Here is a 24,406-nt window from a genome sequence, read left to right on the forward strand (position 1 = left end):
ATTATTATTATTATTATATCTGTCAAAGCATGTCTTATAAGCTTTGCTTTATTTTATTTTTCTCTATTCTTTAGCCCAGTGTTTCCCAACCTTGGCAACTTGAAGATATTTGGACTTCAATTCCCAGAATTCCCCAGCCAGAGAATGCTGGCTGGGGAATTCTGGGAGTTGAAGTCCAAATATCTTTAAGTTGCCAAGGTTGGGAAACACTGCTTTAGCCAACTACTTGTGGGCAAAACTACCCATCACGACAGGGTTGTTTTATTTTTAAAAATAAAATATTAAACCCATTTATACTAAAAACTACTTTGCAATTTGAAAAACTCACTAAGAACAGCCGGCATCTTTAAGGCCCTCAAACAACACACACAAGGACAGAAAATTCCTTATATCACTAGTCAAATAATATGCTCGTTCTGCTACTCATCTGGAAGTTGTTACCAAATGCCAGGACAGACCACTCCCTTTTTTTCTTGTTTTTTGAGTGATTCCAAGATCTAAAACTGATATGACTTCATTTTTTTGCATGTGACTTTAAAGGAGGGGAGGAAGCGGGAGAGGAGTGTATGTGTGTGTTTGTGTGTGTGTGTGAGAGAGAGAGAGAGCAGGAGGGGGGGAGGGAGAGGCGAGAATCATAGCAATGATAAATAACCTTCTCCTCTTTGTGAGTATTTGCTGGTAACTCTCAAGTCACTTGGTTAAGAGGCCGTTAATTCCAAGTGAGACGCTGGCTGTGGAATGCCAAATCAAACACACACAGAGAAAGAGACACCCTGGCAATTCACACAAAGGAAACAAAAAAGGCTGCAAGTAGAACTGGGCGTACGAGTCCCGGATCCTTAAGGCTGCACGATCAGACAATGATGTCTGAAGAAGATGATACAGAAACTATTCAGGGCCGAGGCCTCTTCTTGAACAACAGCCAGGAGCCAAGAGGCAGAAGGAGAATGTAAAATGCCCCATGGCTTCAAAAAGCCTGCTTTGATTTCCCAGACCAACCCTTCTGCACAAGGGAATCCCATCTTTTTAAATGTATCTCCCACTTCTGTTCATTTAGTGCAGTGTTTCTGAATTATTTTCCGTTATGCCCCCCTAGGAAGTGTTGTGGTTAGCTCTGGCCCAGCTCCTGCCCCAAGGACTGTGGATGTGGGGGAGACATCCACATGCTGCAGGCCTGTTTTGCCCCCGGTGGAATCTGCTGATGAAGGCTCCTCTGACCAAGAAGACATGAGTGACAGGGAGGAGGAGAGTGTGGCAGACAGCTCAGAAGGAGATCAATTATCTAGCTCCTCCTTGGATTCAGAACAAGAGTTAATGATGCAGCCACGCATGCGGAGAGCGATGCATAGGCAGCAACAACTGAGAGATTATTATCAAAGAAAATGAGGCCACCTGTGGTTGGGTGGGGCTGTGGTAATTAGTGAGGCTGCTATAAATAGCAGCCTGTGGGTTTGGCCATTGTGGAGGATTATCTGATCGTTGTGTTTCGTGACTGCTTTACTGACTTCGACCTTTGTGTGCTGATTTTTCCCCGCTTTGAAACTAAACCAGAGCAAAGTGTGTTTCACTTTGTGAAAGAAGAAGGACTGTGAATTGCCTCACAGCTGCAAGCTAAGTATCACAGAACTGATAAGGGACTAGTTTGTTTGGAGACGAGTGCTCTTTGCTATACCAAAAGAGGGCTTGGTTTAAGTGAATTTTCATTATAAAGAACATTGTTTTGAATTTTCAAACGTGTGTGCGTCTGAAATTTGTACCTGTGCATTTTTGGGAGGATTCTACCCGAGAGCATGACAGAACAGGAAGAAGTAAACATTTTGCACTCCGCCGGGACAATTGTTTGCAATATTCAGCATGTTTTCGCTGAAAAAACTCAAGCAGCTTCTCAGCGTGATCGGGGTATAATGTGTTTAAATGACGCCTTAATTTATTTGCTGTCCACTGCCAACATTTTTAGACACAGTAAACATACCGGTTTTTCCTCACTTCCCACTATAGTGAAGCCAAGCGCTACATACATATTTCCTCATCTTAGCTTTCGGGAGACTTACATTTGTCTCATTATCTCCGTCTCTCTCCTCTTTTCTTTTCATCCCCGTTAAATACTTTTCCATGGTGTCTCTTAAGGGTTTGTTATCTGCTCTTCATATCTCCTGCTCTGTGCTGTGTGCTATTGTTCGGTGCAAAAAACCCCTGCAGCAAAAAAAGAGCACATTCCACGGGGTCACGTACCCCCCAAGACATATGAAGAGATGTTGCTGAAACAGGGCATGGATAGTCTAGTGAAAAGGAGAGCCAGGGGGGACATCATAGCACTATACAGGTATTGGAGGGATTGCCACAGAGAGGAGGGGGTTACACTATTTTCCAGGGCACCAGAGGGCCAGACCAGGAGCAACGAATGGAAACTGACCAAGGAGAGATTCAACCTGGAAATAAGGAAGAACTTTCTGACAGTGAGAGCGATCAACCAGTAGAACGGCCTACCAGCGGAAGTTGTGAACGCCCCAATACTCGACACATTCAAAAAGAGATTGGACTGCCATCTGACTGGGGTGGTGTAGGGTCTCCTGCTTGAGCAGGGGGTTGGACTAGATGGCCTGCAAGGTCCCTTTCAACTCTAATAATAAAATAAAAATAAAAAATATGGCTCCACGTACCACCTGTGGCACATATGCCACAGGTTCACCATCTGCTCTAATTTATTCCAACAGTGCCTTTCCCAACTTGCTTAAGAGGGTTGGAGTACATCTCCCAGAACACCCAGTTCATTTGGCTGAGATGTAGAATAGCCGCTACATATCTTCAAGGCACCAGGTTGAAACCTGACTGAGAAGCTACACCTCTTTAATTCATGCTGTGGGGAAATGAGGAGGTTCCACCTTGGCCATACATGCTGTGGAAATGTAGAACATAAATAAAACGATCAGGACATTGAGACTTCTCTTTAAAACCATCAGGGTATTCCAGAATGTCCTATTCAAAAATCCAGGGACTGCCAAGCACAATGTTCAAATGTTCCAAAGCATAATATTATATTAATGGTCACGTGATGCTCTTTAGGGAAAAAATAAACCCCTCACAATGTGTCTTTTGAGAGACTATGTTTCATTAAATAAAACACAAATATTAAGCAATAAATAGTTTCATCCGAATGTTTTGTGGTAAAAAAAAAATGTTACCCTAAATCTGCAGTCGTGGATTGTCTTCAAAGCAGTTTTGTGGGATTATGGAGTAGAAAAAGTGGCTATAGAGATTTGGCAAACTAAGTAAATAAATGAAAAGAGGGGCAAGATAGATGTCTTCGCAGTTGTAAGATAGAATTCCCCAGCCTATCATGGTGGTATAGTGGTTAGAAGGTAGTATTGTGTTCTAATTCTGCTAACTGCCAGCTGTTCAATCCTGATGGACTCAAGGTTAACTCAGCCTTCCAGCCTTCCAAGATTGGTAAAATGAGGACCCAGATTGTTGCAGGCAATATATTGCGACTCTGTAGTCCATTTAGAGAGGGCGGTAAAGCAACGTGAGGCGGTAAATATCGTGAGCACCTGGTTAGGGCTGGGAAAAAACCTTTAAAAAAAAGCTACACTCAGAGTTAGTGTTGGGCGAACTGAACCTGCACAATTCGGGTCCGTACTGAATTTTGTGGTGTTCAGCATGCCAGACCCGAACCCGAATTTTTTTCAAAATTCATGCTCCTGTTCGGCGTTCATGCCAAACACCACGAAAGCCACCGTCCGGCTGTCATCTGCTGAAAAGAGGAGAAGGAGCCGGGCGCCGGTGGCAGCAGAGGAAGGTGAACACCGGAGAGCTGTTGGCCAGTCGGGAGGATGTAATCCAGGAAGTGGTCACCTTGGCATCCTTAGCAACCTGCCGGTATAAGTGACGTCAAAGCTCCGCCCTCGAAATCTCTTCATCGGAGAGATTCTCCAGCTCCTTCAAAGGGAGGTCTTTTCACATGAAAATAAACATTTTTATTTTTATGTGAAAGGACCTCCCTTTGCTTGCAGTGCCGCTGTGGCGTCCTTTTTCGTAAAGATAAAAATAAATAAAAATAAAAAATCCGTAAAAATAAAAAACGATGGGATTCTGGGGGTGGAGCTTTGGCGCCACTAACCGTTTGGGTTTGGGTTTGTCTGAACTTTGCGTGAAGTTCGTCCAAACTTGCCGAACCTGAACACTGTTGGGTTCACCCATCACTACTCAGAGTATAAGATTTTCAGCCTCTTTTAGGGAGGAAAAAGGTATGTCTTATACTCTGAAAAACACAGTTAGTCTAAATGCTGCTGTTATTGCCACCCAATGGCCTTGGCAGGTTTGATGGACACAAGGAAGCTGCAGTGTTTGGGATAATGCTTTCCGTTTGGGATCCGCTGTTTATTAGTTCTGGCTCAAATGAGGTTCCCGCAAAGTAGAAACCTTCCAGGAAAACAGTTACAGTGCTGAGAAACTTTCTGAGATAGAAAGAGGATTGGCATCTCTCCCTGGGCATAGCTGTAGAAATTACAGCTGTTAACATTTAGACAACAACCAGGAAGGGTTGCTTGAGACCTCACATGAGTGTAAGACCCACCTGCTATTCATTAAAACAACCAAACTTCTTTTTTTCTATACAAGCCTGGAAAAAAGGGGCTACTGCTTTAAACGTCACACATTGAATGAGTCTTTAAGTAGCAACATTTCTTTCCTCCAGCCTGTTGTGGTTGGCTCTGCCCCAGCTCCTGCCCCAGGGAATGTGGAGGTGGATGCAGGGGAAACTTCAACATGTCACAGGCCTGTGTTATTGCCGACAGAGTCAGTTCAGAGTTTAGTTTCCTCGGACGAAGAAGAAGGTGGGAGTGACTTGGCAGAGGAGGGCTTGGCACACAGCCCAGGTAGTCAATCTCCCTTATCTTCCATTGATTCGGATGAAGACATTTTGGATCCACGCGAGCGCAGAATTATGCGTAGAAGAGACCAAGTAAGGACATATTACAGGAGATAAGAGCGGCCACCTGTGCTTGGGTGGGGCTCCAGTAATTAGGGCTGCTGCTATAAATAGCAGCATGTTGGTTTGGCCGTTGTGGAGAGTATCTGATCGCAGTTCGTCAGGAATCCTGGGTTGCTGGTTTCTGGACTTTGCTTGTTGATTTTTCACGCCTTTGAAAACAAAGGCATGTGTGTGTCTCACTTTGTTGGAAGAAGAAGGGGTGTGAAGTTTCTTCACAGCTGCTAGCTAAGTACTTAATGACTGCTCAAGATTAATTGTACAGACTACCCGGTTGTTTTGGGATGAGTGCTTTTTGCAATACAAAAAGAGTGCTTAGTTTATTTTGAATTTTAGGATAAAGAACATTGTTTTGAATTTTCAAATGTGTGTGTGTCTGAAATTTGGACCCTTGAATTTTCAGGAGGCTCCTACCAGAGAGCCTGGCAGAACACAGCCTTGCATAGAAGTTTGTTGCAGGATCTTACATACTGCTTTGGGCTTAGTTTCAAGGCTTGTGCAAACCTCTGAAATTTAAGCCTTAGTTTACTTAGGCCAGGGATCTCCAACCTTGGCTACTTTAAGCCTGGAGCAGAGATAGGTTCCTATCAGTGCGACCTGGTGCGCTAATCCAGTGGTGTCCCACTGATTACACATTTTGCACGCAACAGGTCCAGTGCTGACTTTGCTGGCGTCATTTTTTTTTTACTATTTTGGGGGGGACTTTTTGCTTCTGCGGATGCAGGGAAGCAAAATTCGAACGAATACATCTCATCTGTTTGGAACCCATATCGCATCTCAGACATTAACACCCTTGAAAATGTCCAAAGATACTTCTCCAGAAGAGCCCTTCAGTCCTCCACTCAAAACAGAATACCCTACGAGACTACACTTTCAATCCTGGGCCTAGAAAGCCTAGAACATAAACACCTTAAACAAGATCTAAGTATTGCCCACAAGATTGTATGCTGCAATGTCCTGCCTGTCGGCGACTACTTTAGTTTCAACAACAACAACACAAGAGCACGCAACAGATTTAAACTTAATATTAACCGCTCCAAACTTGACTGTAAAAAATATGACTTCAGTAACCGAGTTGTCGAAGCGTGGAACTCATTACCGGACTACATAGTGTCATCCCCAAACCCCCAACACTTTACCCTTAGATTATCTACGGTTGACCTATCCAGATTCCTAAGAGGTCAGTAAGGGGCGAGTACAAGTACACTAGAGTGCCTTCCGTCCCCTGTCCTATTGCTCTCCTATATCTCCTATACCTCTTCTTCTATTCTTTCATTGATATGTTCTATTACTATATCTTCTTTTCTATTCTTTCATAGATATATTTTACTATGAGTATCTCCTCTATAACCTTCATCATGTATTTTACTATGTGTATATAGATATATATACACCCATTAAAACTCTCATTGTGTATTGGACTAAATGAATGAATGAATGAATGAATGAATGAATGAATGAATACATACATACATACATACATACATACATACCTACATACATAATAACTAAATAGATAAATAAATAAATAAATAGATAAATAAATAAATAAATAGATAGATAAATAAATAGATAAATAGATAGATAGATAGATAGATAGATAGATAGAAAGATAGATAGATAGATAGATAGATAGATAGATAGATAGATAGATAGATAGATAGATAGATAGATTTGGGGCAATTTTTTTTGCTTCTGTGCATGCACGGAATCAAAATTTGAATGTGGAGAGCTCATCCTCACACAATTTGGGACAATTATCTGCTTTTGCGCATGCGCGGAAGCAAAATTGCATGAGTGGACGCGCACATACACAAAACTTTGCAATGCGCACGCAGAGCACCCATAGGCAGGTCAGAGGAACCCGCCCCAGGCCTGGAGGACTTCAACTCCCGGAATTTCCTACCCAACTCTCCCACACCGGGAGTTGAAGTCCACCAGGCTTGAAGTTGCCAAGGCTGGAGACCACTGAGATGTCTTTCTTGTAAGACCCTCGCTCCCCGCCCTCAGAAATGTTGGGTTTTGTGAGCGCTGTCATGAGGGGAGAGAAAGGTTGCCAACGGTGATCAAAGGAGAGTTGAGGAGGGTCTCCTATTGTCAGCTTAAGTAAACACTGCTTGATGAATTTTAGTTCTTGCCACTCATTTCATTGACATTCGGCAAAGCAACTGGAAATACATGACATGAACAAGTCTTGGCTGGGATTTTAAAGCGTGCAACTTTTCAAGAACAGGTAAATCAAGACGGAAGGATGTTGGCCGACAGGTTTATGGCCTGTACTTGGCAGACAGCAAGAGCCGGCAGTCATTCCCTAAGAATTAACTGGAAACTAATTCTCCGTCTTTACTTTCACCTCTCCATCAGTGGATGTGGAAACAGAACTGCAAGCAAAATACAAGAAGAAATGGAAAGGGTTTTGCAGGAAGAGTCCTGATGGACGACAGTTATGGCGGTCGCCCAGAACGTAATATACCACATTTTTTGTCTTCAACAATTATTTCTGCCGCACGAATCCCAGCGACCAGTGAGGTCCCACAGAGTTGGCCTCCTTAGGGTCCCGTCGACCAAACAATGTTGGCTGGTGGGACCTAGGGGAAGAGCCTTCTCCGTGGGGGCCCCGGCCCTCTGGAATCAGCTCCCCCCAGAGATTTGTACTGCCCCCACCCTCCTTGCCTTCCGAAAGAGTTTAAAAACTCATCTTTGCCGCCAGGCCTGGGGTTATTAGATCTTCCCCCTGACCAATGCATGTTTTTTAGCGTGATTGTTGAATGAATTGTTATGGAAGTTTTTTAAGATTAGAATTTTAAGGATTGTTTTTTTAATGTATGTTAATTGGATTGTTTATTACTGTCTCTTTTGTATGCTGTGAGCTGCCCCCGAGTCCTCAGAGAGGGGCGGCATACAAATCCAATTATTTATTTATTTATTTATTAGATTTGTATGCCGCCCCTCTCCGTAGACTCGGGGCGGCTCACAACAATAACAAGAACAATGTAAAAAACAAATCTAATAATTTAAAAAACACTTTAAAAAACCATTATTAAAAGCAAACACACGCACAAACATTCCATGTATAAACTGTATAGGGCCAGGGGAAATGTGTCAGTTCCCCCATGCCTGACGGCAGAGATGGGTCTTTAAGAACTTTACGAAAGGCAAGGAGGGTGGGGGCAGTTGTAATCTCTGGGGGGAGCTGGTTCCAGAGGGTCGGGGCCGCCACAGAGAAGGCTCTTCTCCTGGGTCCCGCTAAATGACATTGTTTAGTCGATGGGACCCGGAGAAGGCCAACTCTGTGGGACCTAATCGGTCGCTGGGATTCGTGCAGCAGAAGGCGGTCCCGGAGGTATTCTGGTCCGATGCCATGAAGGGCTTTATAGGTCATAACCAACACTTTGAATTGTGCCCGGAAATTGATCGGCAACCAATGCAGACTGCGGAGTGTTGGTGTGACATGGGCATATCTTGGAAAGCCCATGATTGCTCTCGCAGCTGCATTCTGCACGATCTGAAGTTTCCGAACACTTTTCAAAGGTAACCCCATGTAGAGAGCATTACAGTAGTCGAACCTGAGGGCATGAGTGACTGTGAGCAGTGAGTCCCGGTCCAGATAGGGCCGCAAGTGGTGCACCAGGCGAACCTGGGCAAACGCCCCCCTCGCCACAGCTGAAATTAAACTCAAAACTCAAACTTGAACACAATGAAACTTACACACAAGAAAGAATGATGTTTCTTCTACACTCCCTATTTTTCCACGTAATCTCTGTCCCATTCTATGGCCTTCCTCCAGCAAGATACAAGGGCCTGTATGCCCTGTCGGTACCACTCCTTGTTCTGGTCACAAAGCCATTTCTGCACTGTGCAATTCACCTCTTCACCCTCACTCTCTGTGCCCAGCGACTAACCGTACTTCTGTCGACTGCAGATTTTCCATAAACTGTACACAAACCTTTGTGAATGTTCCCAACAGCTTCTTTCTCCGCAGTGAGAAATTCAATGACGACACGCTGCTTGTAACATACATCACTTACAGATGCTATTTCGAAACACTGCTGTAGCTACGCTATCTGTCTGATGAAATGCAAAATTTACACACGCACTCCTGACAATTCAAACAATGTATATCTAAAGTTTTGCATTCGTACCATTACTGTAGGCTGAGAAAAAAAATGTGGTGCATTATTTTCTTGGCGACCCTCGTAATTCTTTTTTTAAGAAAAAAATTATTAAGTATATACATATTAAAAACAAAGAGAACAAGACATTGTATGTTTCAGCTTATAATTTACATTTGTAGCATGTCTGTTGTAGGACAATGCAACACTTATCCCTAACCCTCCCCCCTCCCAAACTGTATCTTCGACAGTTTATATTTTTTGTAATTCCACGGTCTATGGCAACAGCGTATTGATCAGTGTAACATTAGTAATAATAATAAAATAAAATGTTAGTTACAATCTTAATAATTTATATCCTTATTTTTACTTATATACCTACTTATATTTATACTTATGTCTAACTATTTGTTTTTAATATTATTTACAGCTATTCTTTTTCAACCCAGCTATAAAAATCTTTCCATATATCATTGTAACGTGATTGCTTATTGCTTTTGAGTTTTTGTGTTAATGTATCGGATTCTGCACAGTCAAGTTTTTTTTTTTTATTGCAGTGTATATCTCTTTCCGTTGGTGTATCTTCCTTCTTCCAGTTTTGTGCTATGACAATCCTAACTGCAGTGATTATATGTTGTATTAGATAATAGTTGTTGGGGTTAGCTCTGGCCCAGCTCCTGCCCCAAGGACTGTGGATGTGGGGGAGACATCCAAATGCTGCAGGCCTGTTTTGCCCCCGGTGGAATCTGCTGATGAAGGCTCCTCTGACCAAGAAGACATGAGTGACAGGGAGGAGGAGAGTGTGGCAGACAGCTCAGAAGGAGATCAATTATCTAGCTCCTCCTTGGATTCAGAACAAGAGTTAATGATACAGCCATGCATGCGGAGAGCGATGCATAGGCAGCAGCAACTGAGAGATTATTATAAAAGAAAATGAGGCCACCTGTGGTTGGGTGGAGCTGTGGTAATTAGTGAGGCTGCTATAAATAGCAGCCTGTGGGTTTGGCCATTGCGGAGGATTATATGATCATTGTGTTTAGTGCCTGCTTTGCTGACTTTGACCTTTGTGTGCTGATTTTTCCCCACTTTGAAATTAAACCAGTGCAAAATGTGTTTCACTTTGTGAAAGAAGGACTTTGAATTGCCTTACAGCTGCAAGCTAAGTATCACAGGACTGATAAGGGACTTGTATAAATTACCAGTTAGTTTGGAGACGAGTGCTCTTTGCTATACCAAAAGAGGGCTTAGTTTAAGTGAATTTTCATTATAAAGAACATTGTTTTGAATTTTCAAACGTGTGTGTGTCTGAAATTTGTACCTGTGAATTTTTGGGAGGATTCTACCAGAGAGCCCGACAGAACAAATAGTGTTCTTTTTTGATTTTTGCATCTATTATGCCTAAAAGAAAGGGATTTCCGGGGGCGGGAGAAGCCATTGTGACGTGCAAGACCCTCATAATTCTTTTTTTTTTAATATATATTTATTAAATTTTTCCATTTTTAAAAAAAAATTACATGATCATATTTACAGATGAATCTACATCATATATACATTCCTATTAATATTGTCTTTTAATTGCTTTTGAATTTCTTATTAAGGCAGAAATAGCAATACCAATAGCACTTGGACTTATATACCGCTTCATAGTGCTTTACAGCCCTCGCTAAATGGTTTACAGAGTCAGCCTGTTACCCCCAACAATCTGGGTCCTCTATTTACTGACCTTGGAAGAATGGAAGGCTGAGTCAACCTTGAGCCAGAGAGAACTGAACTGCTGGTAGCTGGCAAAATTAGCCTGCAATACTGCATTCTAACTACTGCACCAACACCATTTGGTAAATTAGTGAAAAGAGCTGAAAACGTCAAAATGACATTTCTCAAATTTTTAAAAAAAATCTGTGAAGAAATGGAAAGGTAGAGGATGGGAAATATCTGCTAGGTTGACAGTATCACTAAAAAGTGGAACAGCAGATGAGGTGGCAGTGTGAAATATATGCAATGAAGAAGAGAGGCCCAACTACCAGAAGCTTTTAGAGTACGAGGACCGGATCTACGGTGACATCCTGCAGTGGGACTTCTTAGATACTTTTTTCAACCTCACCTTGAAGGAAGTCCATTTCCTCAAGTGGTTCAACATCTACTGTGACCACGTCCAGTACATCTTCAAGGGGGACGATGACGTCTTCGTGAGTCCCGAAAACATTTTGGAGTTCCTCAAGGATCAGAAAGGAGGGGACCTCTTCGTGGGTGACGTGATGGTCAAAGCGAAGCCCATTCGCAAGAAGGAAAATAAATACTACATCCCCAACTCGTTGTACATCCAGACCTATTATCCAGCCTATGCTGGCGGAGGGGGCTTCATGATGGATGGGCCCTTGGCCAAGCGTCTCCACAAAGCGTCCGAAAACCGGGAGCTGTATCCCATCGATGACGTCTACTTGGGGATGTGTTTGGAGGACCTCAAGGTGACACCGGTGGCTCATATTGGCTTCAAAACGTTCGGCTTGGTGAAAAACAAGAAAAGCAAACTGAACCGCGAACCCTGTTTTTACAAAAGCATGTTGGTGGTCCATAAACTTCAGCTGGCCGACTTGATCAACATGTGGGATTTGGTCCATAAACCTCATGGGACTTTTGAAGGATGTAGAAAAACACTTGAAGAGATGGGCAGTCGATAGCCAGGACGGGAATTGACTATTCTGGAAGAGATGAAGGATGACTACCCCATGTTGGGCAGTCGGGCAACACACCTTTTCTCATTCATTTCTAAATCACAGGAGGTAATATTTTTACTTTATGCTCTATTGCCTGAAATCCACCTCCCTTATTATCTCCTATTCAAGATACCTCACTGTAAGAAGCAGTGTTTGAATTTGCAAAATGGCAAAAGTTTGGTCAGAATAAAAAAACAACTAAAGCATTTTTTAAAAGACTGGAAACCTTATATGGACTTCTTTGCTGAAAGATGAAGGGAAAGACATGATGATTTATAAGATGTGAAGATTAAGAAATATATGGATTAAATGAGAGGCTGAAGGAGTCCTGTATAATGTCTCACAGAGAAGAAAGTCATCAAAATTGTAATTATGTGTTTTAAAATGTCCATGTGTGTGTGTGTGGTGTGTGTAGTGTGTCTCTCTGTGTGTGAGTGTATATATACGCATGCACACACACAGCACAAGGTCCCAATACAGTATATTAAAGCTTAAATCCTCACAATAGTGGGACAATGATAAGAAGCCAAAAAATTGGCTTGTTTGTATTATTGAGTTTTTATTATTGAGTCCTCAGAGAGGGGCGGCATATAAATCCAATCAGATAGATAGATAGATAGATAGATAGATAGATAGATAGATAGATAGATAGATAGATAGATAGATAGATAGATAGACAGACAGACAGACAGACAGACAGACAGACAGACAGACAGACAGACAGACAGACAGACAGATGATTAGATAGATAGATAGGTAGGTAGGTAGGTAGGTAGGTAGGTAGGTAGGTAGATAGATAGATAGATAGATAGATAGATAGATAGATAGATAGATAGATAGATAGATAGATAGATAGATAGATAGATAGAGAGGGGCAGGCAGGCAGATATTATTATTATTTATTAGATTTGTATGCCACCCCTCTCCGAAGACTCGGGGCGGCTCACAACAACAACAATACTATATACAGAATACAAATCCATTATTAGATAAAAAAGCTAAATTTAAAACCCATAAATATTAAAACAATCGGTACTGCACAATCACACCATTCTCATGTATTACAGTCAGGAAAAAGATGGTGGTGGGGGAAGAGATAGTTAGTCCCCCCCATGCCTGGTGACATAAATAGGTCTTCAACATCTTGTGGAAGGTGGGAAGAGTGGGGGCAATTCGAATCTCTGGGATGAGTTGATTCCAGAGGGCCCGGGGCTGCCACAGAGAAGGCTCTTCCCCTGGGTCCCACCAAACGACATTGTTTAGTCGACGGGACCTGGAGAAGGCCAACTCTGTGGGACCTGATTGGCCGCTGGGATTCGTGTGGCAGAAGGTGGTCCTGCAGGTAGGTAGGCAGGTAGGTAGATAGATAGATAGATAGATAGATAGATAGATAGATGATAGATAGATAGATAGATAGATAGATAGATAGATAGATAATAGATGGATGGATGGATGGATGGATGGATAGATAGATAGATAGATGATAGGTAGATAGATAGAAAGAAAGATAGAAAGATGGAAAGATGGAAAGATGGAAAGATGGAAAGATAGAAAGATAGAAAGATAGAAAGATAGAAAGATAGAAAGATAGAAAGATAGAAAGATAGAAGGTTATAAAGATAGAAAGATAGAAAGATAGAAAGATAGAAAGATAGAAAGATAGAAAGATAGAAAGATAGAAAGATAGAAAGATAGAAAGATAGAAAGATAGAAAGATAGAAAGATAGAAAGATAGAAAGATAGAAAGATAGAAAGATAGAAAGATAGAAAGATAGAAAGATAGAAAGATAGAAAGATAGAAAGATAGAAAGATAGAAAGATAGAAAGATAGAAAGATAGAAAGATAGAAAGATAGAAAGATAGAAAGATAGAAAGATAGAAAGATAGAAAGATAGAAAGATAGAAAGATAGAAAGATAGAAAGATAGAAAGATAGAAAGATAGAAAGATAGAAAGATAGAAAGATAGAAAGATAGAAAGATGATAGAAAGATAGAAAGATAGAAAGATAGAAAGATAGAAAGATAGAAAGATAGAAAGATAGAAAGATAGAAAGATAGAAAGATAGAAAGATAGAAAGATAGAAAGATAGAAAGATAGAAAGATAGAAAGATAGAAAGATAGAAAGATAGATAGGGGGGAGAGAGAGAGAGAGAGAATTATCCTCTCCCAATTTAGGACTAAGTCAAGGGAACAACTTTAAAAACAAAACATCAAGTGAGAATATGAACCCAAGGAGGCTGGCTGACCTGAAAACGACCTGGGTCAGCCGTAGTCATTCAAAACAATATTCTGCAAGGGCCTTAGCATTCAGTGTGTTGGGTTACAGCATAATCGAGATGGGATGGGCATGTGCAAAAGTATGCAAAGATTAATGTCCTGGATACTGTTGCAAACAACCTTGGCTCAACATTCACACCCAATTCAATGCCTTTTAATTTGATATTTGTGTGCCTGTGGATATACTATATCCTGCCTTGATCAAGCATCGCAACAGGTGCAATCTGCCCCAAATTAATCATGTGTGCATCCAACTGAGTTCAGAGGAGATTTAAGCACGGCCTTAAGCTCTCCAAGCGAAATCGGTACCAACCCCATAGAACAGCGCCCTAAAGTTAGAGATAGCCACATGCTTTATATGCCGAGAGAGGGCTCCAAGACCAGTTCTGGTATTTCACATTAAAATGATCTCAGGAAGGGAAACTGAGAAAGAATGTAGCTCCTGAGGTTTTGGAGAGCTACACCACCATCTGGGGTGGCTGCGGCCTGTTCCACAATCTTTATTTGGCAAGGCTTATTCTGTTGCACATTAAGAATGTGTGTATTTATTTCTTGTTACACCTTGTCTTACTTTTCAAACCATATATCGAGTCCACAATTTCAGATAAAAAGATACCAAGGAAGGTGTCCAATACCATGTTGATATCTAGAGATGCCACCATGTTCACCCTGAGCGAATAGAATAGAATTCCTATGGCTACCTGCATGGAAAACTGTTACTTATTATTATTATTATTATTATTATTATTATTATTATTATTATTATTATTATTATTTATTGGATTTGTATGCCACCCCTCTCCACAGACTCGGGACGGCTAACAACAGTGATAAAAAACAGCATGTAACAATCAATACTAAACAACTAAGAAACCCCTTATTATAAAACCAAACATACATACAAACATACCATGCGTAAATTGTAAGGCCCGGGGGAAAGAATATCTCAGTCCCCACATGCCTGACGGCAGAGTTGGGTTTTAAGAAGCTTACGAAAGGCAAGGAAGGTGGGGGCAATTCTAATCTCTGGTGGGGGGAGTTGGTTCCAAAGGGCTGGGACCACAGAATATTTAATAATAACTAATTGAATAAGCCATTATTGGCTAGGTTTGTAGAACAGACTCTCAGTCACAAACCATGATGGAGCAATCAGAAGGAGAATACAGTACTTCACATCTGTGATTTGGTATGTTCTCTCAATCTACTTCAGTGAATTAGGGGCACTTTTTTTTCCTTGTTGTTACTTCTTTTCTCTATTGATAATTCGTGTCCCTTCAAACATATTTATTTTTACGTGAAAGGATCGCCCTTTGCTTGCAGCACCACTGCGGTGTCCTTTTTTGTAAAAATAACAATGTTTATTTTTACGTAAAGACCTCCCTTTGAAGGAGCTGGGGAATCCCTCCCACGAAGAGATTCCGGGGGCAGAGCCTTGACGTCACCAGCAGGTTGCTAAGGATGCCAAGGTGATCACTTCCTGGATTCCATGGAATCCAGGAAGTGATCACCTTGGCGTCCTTAGCAACCTGCCGGTATACGTGACGTCAAAGCTGCGCCCCCGGAATCTCTTGGTGGGATTCGCTGTTCAGGTTCGGCCGAATTTTGCGTAAAGTTCGTCCGAACTTGCTGAACCCGAACACCGTTGGGTTTGCCCATCACTAACCATGAGGTCTTTTTCTTCCGTCAATCTTCTATGTTTCTATGAAACAAGCAAACTCAAACTCTCAGCGCATGAAAAGACGGAAGATTCTACTGCTGATATTTGAGACTCTGTAGATAGACAGCAGCAGAGATATATCCCTTGTGCAAGAAAGCAAACTTTGCCTACCGAAGATGCAGGCCCTCTCCTTTCCTTCTTTCCTTGCCCCTTGGCTGACATTGAAGCTGGAGTCAATTTCTCAGCTGTCTGAACTGGATTCGCGGAGCCATCAGAAAGTTTGCTGGTCAGATCAAGTGCATTCTCAGCACCAGCTTCTCTGGCTTGTCTCCCCCACCCCCATTTATTTAAGCTTATCTAGACATTGCTCCGAGACTCCCCCATGTTTTTTGCCAGTGGAATTGCTATGCAGCCATTTTTCTTGATCCCAAAGAACTTGTAAGGAGTCGGGCGGTTACATAACGGCTTGGCTCCCAAACAATGTCGTTTGGCGGGACCCAGGAGAAGAGCCTTCTCTGTGGTGGCCCCGACCCTCTGGAACCAGCTCCCCCCGGAGATCAGAACTGCCCTCGTCCTCTTTGCCTTTCGTAAAGTTCTTAAGACCCACCTTTGCCGTCAGGCATGGGGGAACTGAGACATCTCCCCCGGGCCTATACAGTTTATACATGGTATGTTTGTTTGTGTGTATGTTTGCTTTTAATAATGGGGTTTTTAGTGTTTTTTAAATTATTAGATTTGTTCTTACATTGTCTTTGTTATTGTTGTGAGCCGCCCCGAGTCTACGGAGAGGGGCAGCATACAAATCTAATAAATAATAATAATAATAAAATAATAAAATAATAATAATAATAATTATTATTATTATTATTATTATTATTATTCATTTTGATCGACACCATGTCTGATAAGCTAGAATTAATTCCAAAATATACGCTGCTCAAAAAAATAAAGGGAACATTTAAAAAAAACAGAATATAACTTCAAGTAAATCAAACTTCTGTGAAATCAAACTGTCCACTTAGGAAGCAACACTGATCGACAGTCAATTTTACCTGCTGTTGTGCAAATGGAATAGTTGTGCACATGAAATATTCAATGAGAATATTCCATTCATTCAGATCTAGGATTTGTTATTTGAGTGTTCCCTTTATTGAGCAGTATATAATTATTTTATGCATTGCTTTAGAGATTATTTAATAGAAAAAATATACAGATGTGCGGAACTAGATGAGATGACTAGAGATATTAAGGGAACAAAAGAAAATGAATCAATTAAAATATGGGAAAATTGGCATAAATGGATTCAAAAAAGATATATGACAGAAAGAATGTAAACCTCAGGTCATATCCACGCTGAATCAATTGAGTTACTCATCATATGGTTAATTATGCAATAGGGGTAAATGTTAAAAACTTTTCTTCTCTTTTTTTACCTCCCACTCGTTTTCCTTTCTTTATTATTAACACATATCAACCAAGATTGATGTAAGCTCCCTGTTTTTCCATTATTTGTCTTTTTCTATGTGCTATAAAATAACCAAGAATGTATACCAAAAACGGGTATTGATCTGTAAATAGATGTGTTTTTACATGTAACAAAAAACTAAAATAAAACATTTTAAAAAAAGAGAGATTATTTCATGAAAAAGCAGTTTGTGAACTGCTGAAAGTAAACCACACATCAGTATAAAATGACCTTTATTAGGCAAGCTGTCCTCTATTCATTTTTTTAAACTGTACAATTTCAGCCCTTAAATATCAGGTAGCTTAGTTCATAGACACAGACAGAGAAATCTGTACTTCCTGGCCAGGCTAGCTAAGGCTGTTGTGAGTAGCAATTCAGCAGCTTCCTGAAGGGCACAGCTTTCCACTAAAGCTATTATTATTATTGTTGTTGTTGTTGTTGTTGTTGTTGTTATTATTATTATTATTATTATTAGACTCGGGGTGGCTCACAACAATAATAGAAACAATATATTACAAATCTAACAATTAAAAATCATTTTTAAAAAATCCTTATTAAAAAACAAAACATACACACAAACATACCATGCATAACTTGTATAGGCCTGGGGGGAAAGGAATATCTCAGTTCCCCCATGCCTGACGACAGAGGTAGGTTTTAAGGAGCTTACAAATGGCGAGGAGGGTGGGGGCAATTCTAATCTCTGGGGGGGAGCTGGTTGCAGAGGGTCGGGGCCGCCACAGAGAAGGCTCTTCCCCTGGGTCCCGCCAGACGACATTGTTTAGTCGACAGGACCCGGAGAAGGCCGACTCTGTGGGACCTAACTGGTTGCTGGGATTCGTGTGGCAGAAAGCGATCCCGGAGATATTCTGGCCCGATGCCATGCCGGGCATTATAGGTCATAACCAACACTTTGAATTGTGACCGGAAATTGATTGGCAACTAATGCAGATTGCGGAGTGTCGGTGTAACATGGGCATATTTGGAAAAGCCCATGATTGCTTTCGCAGCTGCATTCTGCACGATCTGAAGTTTCCGAACACTTTTCAGAGTTACCTGAAGTAGCCTGTAGTGCTGCACTCTAAGCATTGAGCCACTCCAACTCTTCTGTGAAAATAGCAGCATCCATTGATGGTGCTAGATTACACCCTTCGTGGGAACTCTCCTTGATTAAGAATAGTTTAAACATCCTTGCACCACAAAATGAATGTGCGCTGCTTCTGGGACATGCATTTTTTGACAGATCAACTAGAAGTCCGCAATTTTAGGCCCACTGTTATATTTGTGAACAATCTGATATTTTATATATTATATTATAATAATATTATATATTATAATTTAATGCCCTATTCCTTAAGAAGCTGCTCTGCCCTGTTATAAGGAATATTCTTCTGGGTTCAGTTCTAAGCGGCATTTCAGAAGGCCTTAAAAATTTGGCTTTTATCCCAGGAGTTGGATAGGGTGCTTGACGTGTTTGCATTGTCAACTGGATTTGCGATCTTGTTACTGTTTATATACTTCAGAAAATTGTATATAGTTGCTTGGTTTTTATGTTGTGACCTGCCCAGAATCAATTAGACACACGTATCTAGGTTTCATGCACAAGCACCAAAAGATTCATGAAATTTTGATGGGTCAATATCCGGCAATGCAATCTTTGCAACTATAATTAGCTTAAATTTTAGATTTTATTATTTTCTTGATATTAATAGCTTTAGATACTTTGTTGTCATTTTAGACATTATCATGTATAATATTATTTTAGCATATATGCTATAATTTAATATAGGCTGTAACCTGGATTTCACTTATAGATGCCAATAAGATTGTTTAATAAATATATTTTTGAGTAGTAAATGCTTGGAACAAACTTCCAGAAGATGTGGTTGGTAAATCCACAGTAACTGAATTTAAACATGTCTGGGATAAACATAGATCCATCCTAAGATAAAATACAGGAAATAGTATAAGGGCAGACTAGATGGACCATGAGGTCTTTTTCTGCCGTCAATCTTCTATGTTTCTATTTACTTTAGTAACCAAATAGTTGATGCATGGAACTCACTACCTAATTCTGTAGTATCATCCACTAACCCCCAAAACTTTACCCTTAGACTATCCACTGTTGACCTTACCCAATTCCTAAGAGGTCAGTAAGGGGCGTGCATAAGTGCACCAGAGTGCCTTCCATCCCCTGTCCTAATGTTTCTCTCTTACTGGTATCATGTTTATAAACATTGTTATATCTTTGTATATAGTCTTCGGAGAGGGGCGGCATACAAATCTAATAAATAAATAAATGAATGAATGAATGAATGAATGAATAAACGAACAAACAAACAAACACCAATACGTACTTGCAGTGAAGGGCTACCAAATCTTTACTACCACACTGTGGATGTGGCTTATGCATTTTCTTTCAACATCTTTCAATGCAAATTGGGTGCTCTGGGGTAGAGCTCCATTTTCGTTACCCCACTGTGTCCCATTCCCCCCAGATCCGGGCAGTAGCCCAACCCTGCGTACTTGACAAAACAAATAAGTAAAAATATAAAATAAATATGACAAAATAAGTTAGCTGGTTATAAATTCCTTGCTGGGAAGGGATTGCAATTTGCCTTGCTTTAACTCTCCTCCAATGGTCATCGCTCAACCCCCATCCTTCAACTCAAGAGTTCCTATTTTCACAGATATGCAACAGAAATGCAAAAAATGTAAACATTTAACTGCTCGCACTTGGCACCCTTTAGGGCCAGCCAATCTTATATCATGCCGAAGGGAAGAATTGGACCGTTACGTTCTCAAGCCAAGATGATATTGGCACCACATTATGTCCTTGACTTATGACCACAACTGAATCCAAAATGTCTGTTGTTAAGTGAGCTTTTGCTCCATTTTATGACTTTTCTTGCCGCAGTACTTAAGTGAATCACTGCAGTGAGTAACACAACTGTAAATTGTATTTGGCTTCCTTAGTGACTTAGGGAAGAATGGAATGGAATGGAATGGAATGGAATGGAATAGAATAGAATAGAATAGAATAGAATAGAATAGAATTCTTTATTGGCCAAGTGTCCATAAAAGAAAATATACTTCCATAGCCCACTCTGTCCCAATTATAACTCCATTTTCTCTAACTTGTCTCCAGCTACCAATACTTGCGATTGACTGGGAATTTTGAGAGGTAGGGTAGGGTAGAGTAGAGTAGAATAGAATAGAATAGAATAGAATTTTATTGGCCAAGTGTGATTGAACACACAAGGAATTTGTCTTGGTGCATATGCTCTCAGCGTACATAAAAGCAAAAGATACATTTGTCAAGGATCATGTGGTTATGAAACAAGACTCCGGGAGACTGCAATTGGAACAAATTGCCAAGCATCCTAATTTTTATCATGTTTCCATGGGGGATGCTGCAATGGACATAGGTATGGAAAAATGGTCATGAGCAGTGATGGGCTCCTAAGGGTACAATCAGGTATGCAGAACCAGTGGAAAAAATTTAGTCAGGTATGCAGAACCAGTAGAAAAAATGTGAAATTTTATTTTTCCCCTTCTGAGCACCATCAGGCATGGGGGAACTGAGATATCTCCCCCGGGCCTATACAGTTTATACATGGTATGTTTGTGTGTATGTTTGCTTTTAATAATGGGTTTTTTAGTGTTTTTTAAATTATTAGATTTGTTCTTACATTGTGTTTGTTGTTGTTGTGAGCCGCCCCGAGTCTACGGAGGGGGGCGGCATACAAATCTAATAAATAATAATAATAATAATAATAATAATAATAATAATAATAATAATAATAATATGTTTTTCCTATCGCAGTAAATGAGGTTGAATGTGCATAATTTTAGAAGAGCTGTGCATGTATGTGTGTGTATATACATATGCATACAGTTTATATAGTAGATGATGTATATTTTTGTGTGTCTGTGTGTAATATGCACACATATGGCATATATACATAGAATTAAATAGTATATTTTGGATATTCAGTAATAGTAAATGATAGGGAAATTGTATCTCTTTGAGGCCAGGAGAGGCCAGGTACCTTAACCCAAACCCTTGACATGAGTGACATCAAGTTGGCCACCTTTAAGCCAGTCACATGACCTTTAAGCTGCCCCTCGGTCACATGATCATCAAGCCACTCCCACCTGATCACATGGCCAGCAAGCCACATCCACAAAATAAGCCACGCCCACATTGCAGGAAGTAAAAAAAATTGCCGCCCGGTCACTGTTGTAAGTTCAAACAGTCACTAAACAAGTAACCATAAGTTGAGAGCTACCTGTACTGCTTAGCAGAATTGAAAATCTTTTGAAGATTTTTTCTTCTTCTTCTTTTTAAAATGGAAGTTCAGGAAAAGTCCATTTTGTTAAATATTAAAATAAGTTCAAATTAACATGAGGTTAAAAATGGCTTGGCAGAAGCTCTCACCACTCCCTAATGCTATTTCATTTGTTGTAGCTCCTGGGGAAAATCCTTTCTAATGTGAGCCTTGTCATAAGTACTGACAAAGAGGATTATCTAGAATAATAATTATTTTTTTTAGAAAAAGGATGTGTAAACTGATCTCTAAAGCATATTCGCATCCGGCCTATTTAGCAGTCAGGGTAGTTGCCATCACATAAGATTTGAGGAAGCAGAAAAGACTAAATTAGAAACAAGTAGAGAAACTGAAAAGTAGGTTAGCAGGAGTGTGGGAAAACCTTGATATAAAAATTGTAGAGAAATTCGAGTTATTCTTACACAGAGAAGGGTGGAATGAAAACTAAACTTTCCACGAGTTGACAGATTCTTACAACATGTTGTAATTATTACAACATTCTAAGCAGAAAATATAGAAATGTTACTTAGTTTGAAACTTTTGATCAAGAGTTTTGGTCAGAGGTGGGCTTCAAAAATTTTAGCAGAGGGGTTCTCCACCTGGTTGCTGGGTGGGTGTTGTGGTTAGCTCTGGTCCAGCTCCTGCCCCAAGGACTGTGGATATGGGGGAGACATTCACATGCTGCAGGCCTGTTTTGCCCCCGGTGGAATCTGCTGATGAAGGCTCCTCTGACCAAGAAGACATGAGTGACAGGGAGGAGGAGAGTGTGGCAGACAGCTCAGAAGGAGATCAATTATCTAGCTCCTCCTTGGATTCAGAACAAGAGTTAATGATACAGCCACGCATGCGGAGAGCGATGCATAGGCAACAACAACTGAGAGATTATTATCAAAGAAAATGAGGCCACCTGTGCTTGGGTGGGCCTGTGGTAATTAGTGAGGCTGGTATAAATAGCAGCCTGTGGGTTTGGCCATTGTGGAGGATTATCTGATCGTGGTGTTTCGTGACTGCTTTACTGACTTTGACCTTTGTGTGCTGATTTTTCCCCGCTTTGAAACTAAACCAGAGCAAAGTGTGTTTCACTTTGTGAAAGAATAAGGACTGTGAATTGCCTCACAGCTGCAAGCTAAGTATCTCAGAACTGATAAGGGACTTGTACAAATTACCAGTTTTTTGGAGACGAGTGCTCTTTGCTATACCAAAAGACGGCTTGGTTTAAGTGAATTTTCATTATAAAGAACATTGTTTTGAATTTTCAAACGTGTGTGTGGGTCTGAAATTTGTACCTGTGAATTTTTGGGAGGATTCTACCAGAGAGCCCGACAGAACAGGTGGGTGTGGCCATGGTGGGCGTTGCCTAGTTGCAGCGATGGGCTCCTACAGGTACGGTCAGGTATGCAGAACCTGTGGAAAAATTTTGAATTTTTTTCTTTCTTTTCCCTTCTGGGCTCTGGGTATGTTTTTCCTATGCAGTAAATGAGGTTGAATGTGTAGAATTTTAAAAGAGCTGTGTGTGCGCTGGTGTGTGTGTACATACACACACAATTTATATAGGAGATACTGTATATTTTTGTGTGCCTCTGTGTAACATGTATGTAGACATAGGCAGTGTTCCCTCTAATTTTTTGGGAGGGGTGGGCGGAAAAGTATAGTGTCTGAGTGGCAGGGCCTTTGGGACTGGGCGGCACAGAAATAATAGATAGATAGATAGATAGATAGATAGATAGATAGATAGATAGATAGATAGATAGATAGATAGATAGATAAATAAATAAAAAACCCACCCTGTTTTGCCTCAGAGAATTTCAAAATAAAATACTGTACTGTGTGTCTATAACAGTGAGCTCATAATAAGGCAACTCTATCAATATCAAAATGCCACTTAAATAGTTGAGCTAGTTTCAAACTAGATTTTGATTTTCTTTCTCTCTTCCTTACTCCCATTCTTTTTCTTTCTCTTTTCCTTCCTCTCTTTTTTCTATCTGTTTCTCTCTCTTCCTCTCTTCCTCTCTCTCTCCTTCCCTCTCGGCTTCTGGGCAGGTTTGGAAAACTCTGAGTTGATGATGATTTTTAAGTGAGCGATTGCTCACTGCTCAGCTTAGAGGGAACTATGGACATAGGGCATATTTACATAGAATTAAATAGTATACTTTGGATGTTCAGTAATAGTAAATAGTAAGGGAAATTGTATCTCTTTGAGGCGAGGAGAGGCCAGGCACCCTAACCCTAACCCTTGATGTCAGTGACGTCAAATTGATCACCTTTAAGCCAGTCATATGACCTTTAAGTCACCCCTGCTCACATGATTGTCAAGCCACTCCCACCTGGTCACATGATCAGCAAGCCACACTCACAAAATAAGCCACGCCCACAGTGTGGTAATAAACATTTTTGCAGTCCTTTGCTGACTAGTTGGCCTCCTGCACCACAGCAGGGATGGGCGTTTTCGTGCTCCCCAGGCTCTGGAGGCTTTCTTTGAGCTTCCATTGAAGGCGGATCCTTCATTAATGTCCATCCATTGTTTCTTATCCTGCCTTCAGCTGCTTTGGAGAATTGGTTGAATCCTTCTTTGTGGCAGCCTCTAAGATATTGAAACACTGCTTTCATGTCACCCCTTGAAAGAATTCTATCAGCATTTCCATATCACCTAAGTTCCCATCCTATCAATCTGTTACAAACAATTTAGAATTGAACTTCATGAGTTTTCAGTTGGATGAACCCAGAAAATGGCTGCAAACATTTTTACTACCACACTGTGGGTGTGGCTTATTTTGTGGGTGTGGCTTGCTGGCCATGTGACCAGATGGGAGTGGCTTGACAATCATGTGACCAGGGGGTGGCTTAAAGGTCATGTGATTGGCT

At 40.8% G+C, this 24,406-nt stretch overlaps 2 protein-coding genes across 2 annotated transcripts in view; one reads left to right on the forward strand and one right to left on the reverse strand.

Moving 5' to 3' along the window:
- The window catches only part of NINJ2 (ninjurin 2), a 31,014-nt gene extending 16,910 nt beyond the window's left edge, over nucleotides 1–14,104 (reverse strand). The window contains exon 1 of the mRNA XM_070754859.1: nucleotides 14,061–14,104. Within this exon, the coding sequence (XP_070610960.1) occupies nucleotides 14,061–14,090 (30 nt within the window). The 5' untranslated portion in view covers nucleotides 14,091–14,104. The remainder of the gene's footprint in view (nucleotides 1–14,060) is intronic.
- Nucleotides 11,094–11,777, forward strand: LOC139168898 (UDP-GlcNAc:betaGal beta-1,3-N-acetylglucosaminyltransferase 7-like; the record flags this gene model as incomplete). Its single annotated transcript, XM_070754667.1, has 1 exon — nucleotides 11,094–11,777. A coding segment is annotated over one exon (684 nt), but the record flags the coding sequence as incomplete, so codon positions are not given.
- Nucleotides 14,105–24,406: the final 10,302 nt, after the last annotated feature.

This window comes from Erythrolamprus reginae, chromosome 6 (assembly GCF_031021105.1).
Source record: "Erythrolamprus reginae isolate rEryReg1 chromosome 6, rEryReg1.hap1, whole genome shotgun sequence".
Classification (NCBI taxonomy): domain Eukaryota; kingdom Metazoa; phylum Chordata; class Lepidosauria; order Squamata; family Dipsadidae; genus Erythrolamprus; species Erythrolamprus reginae.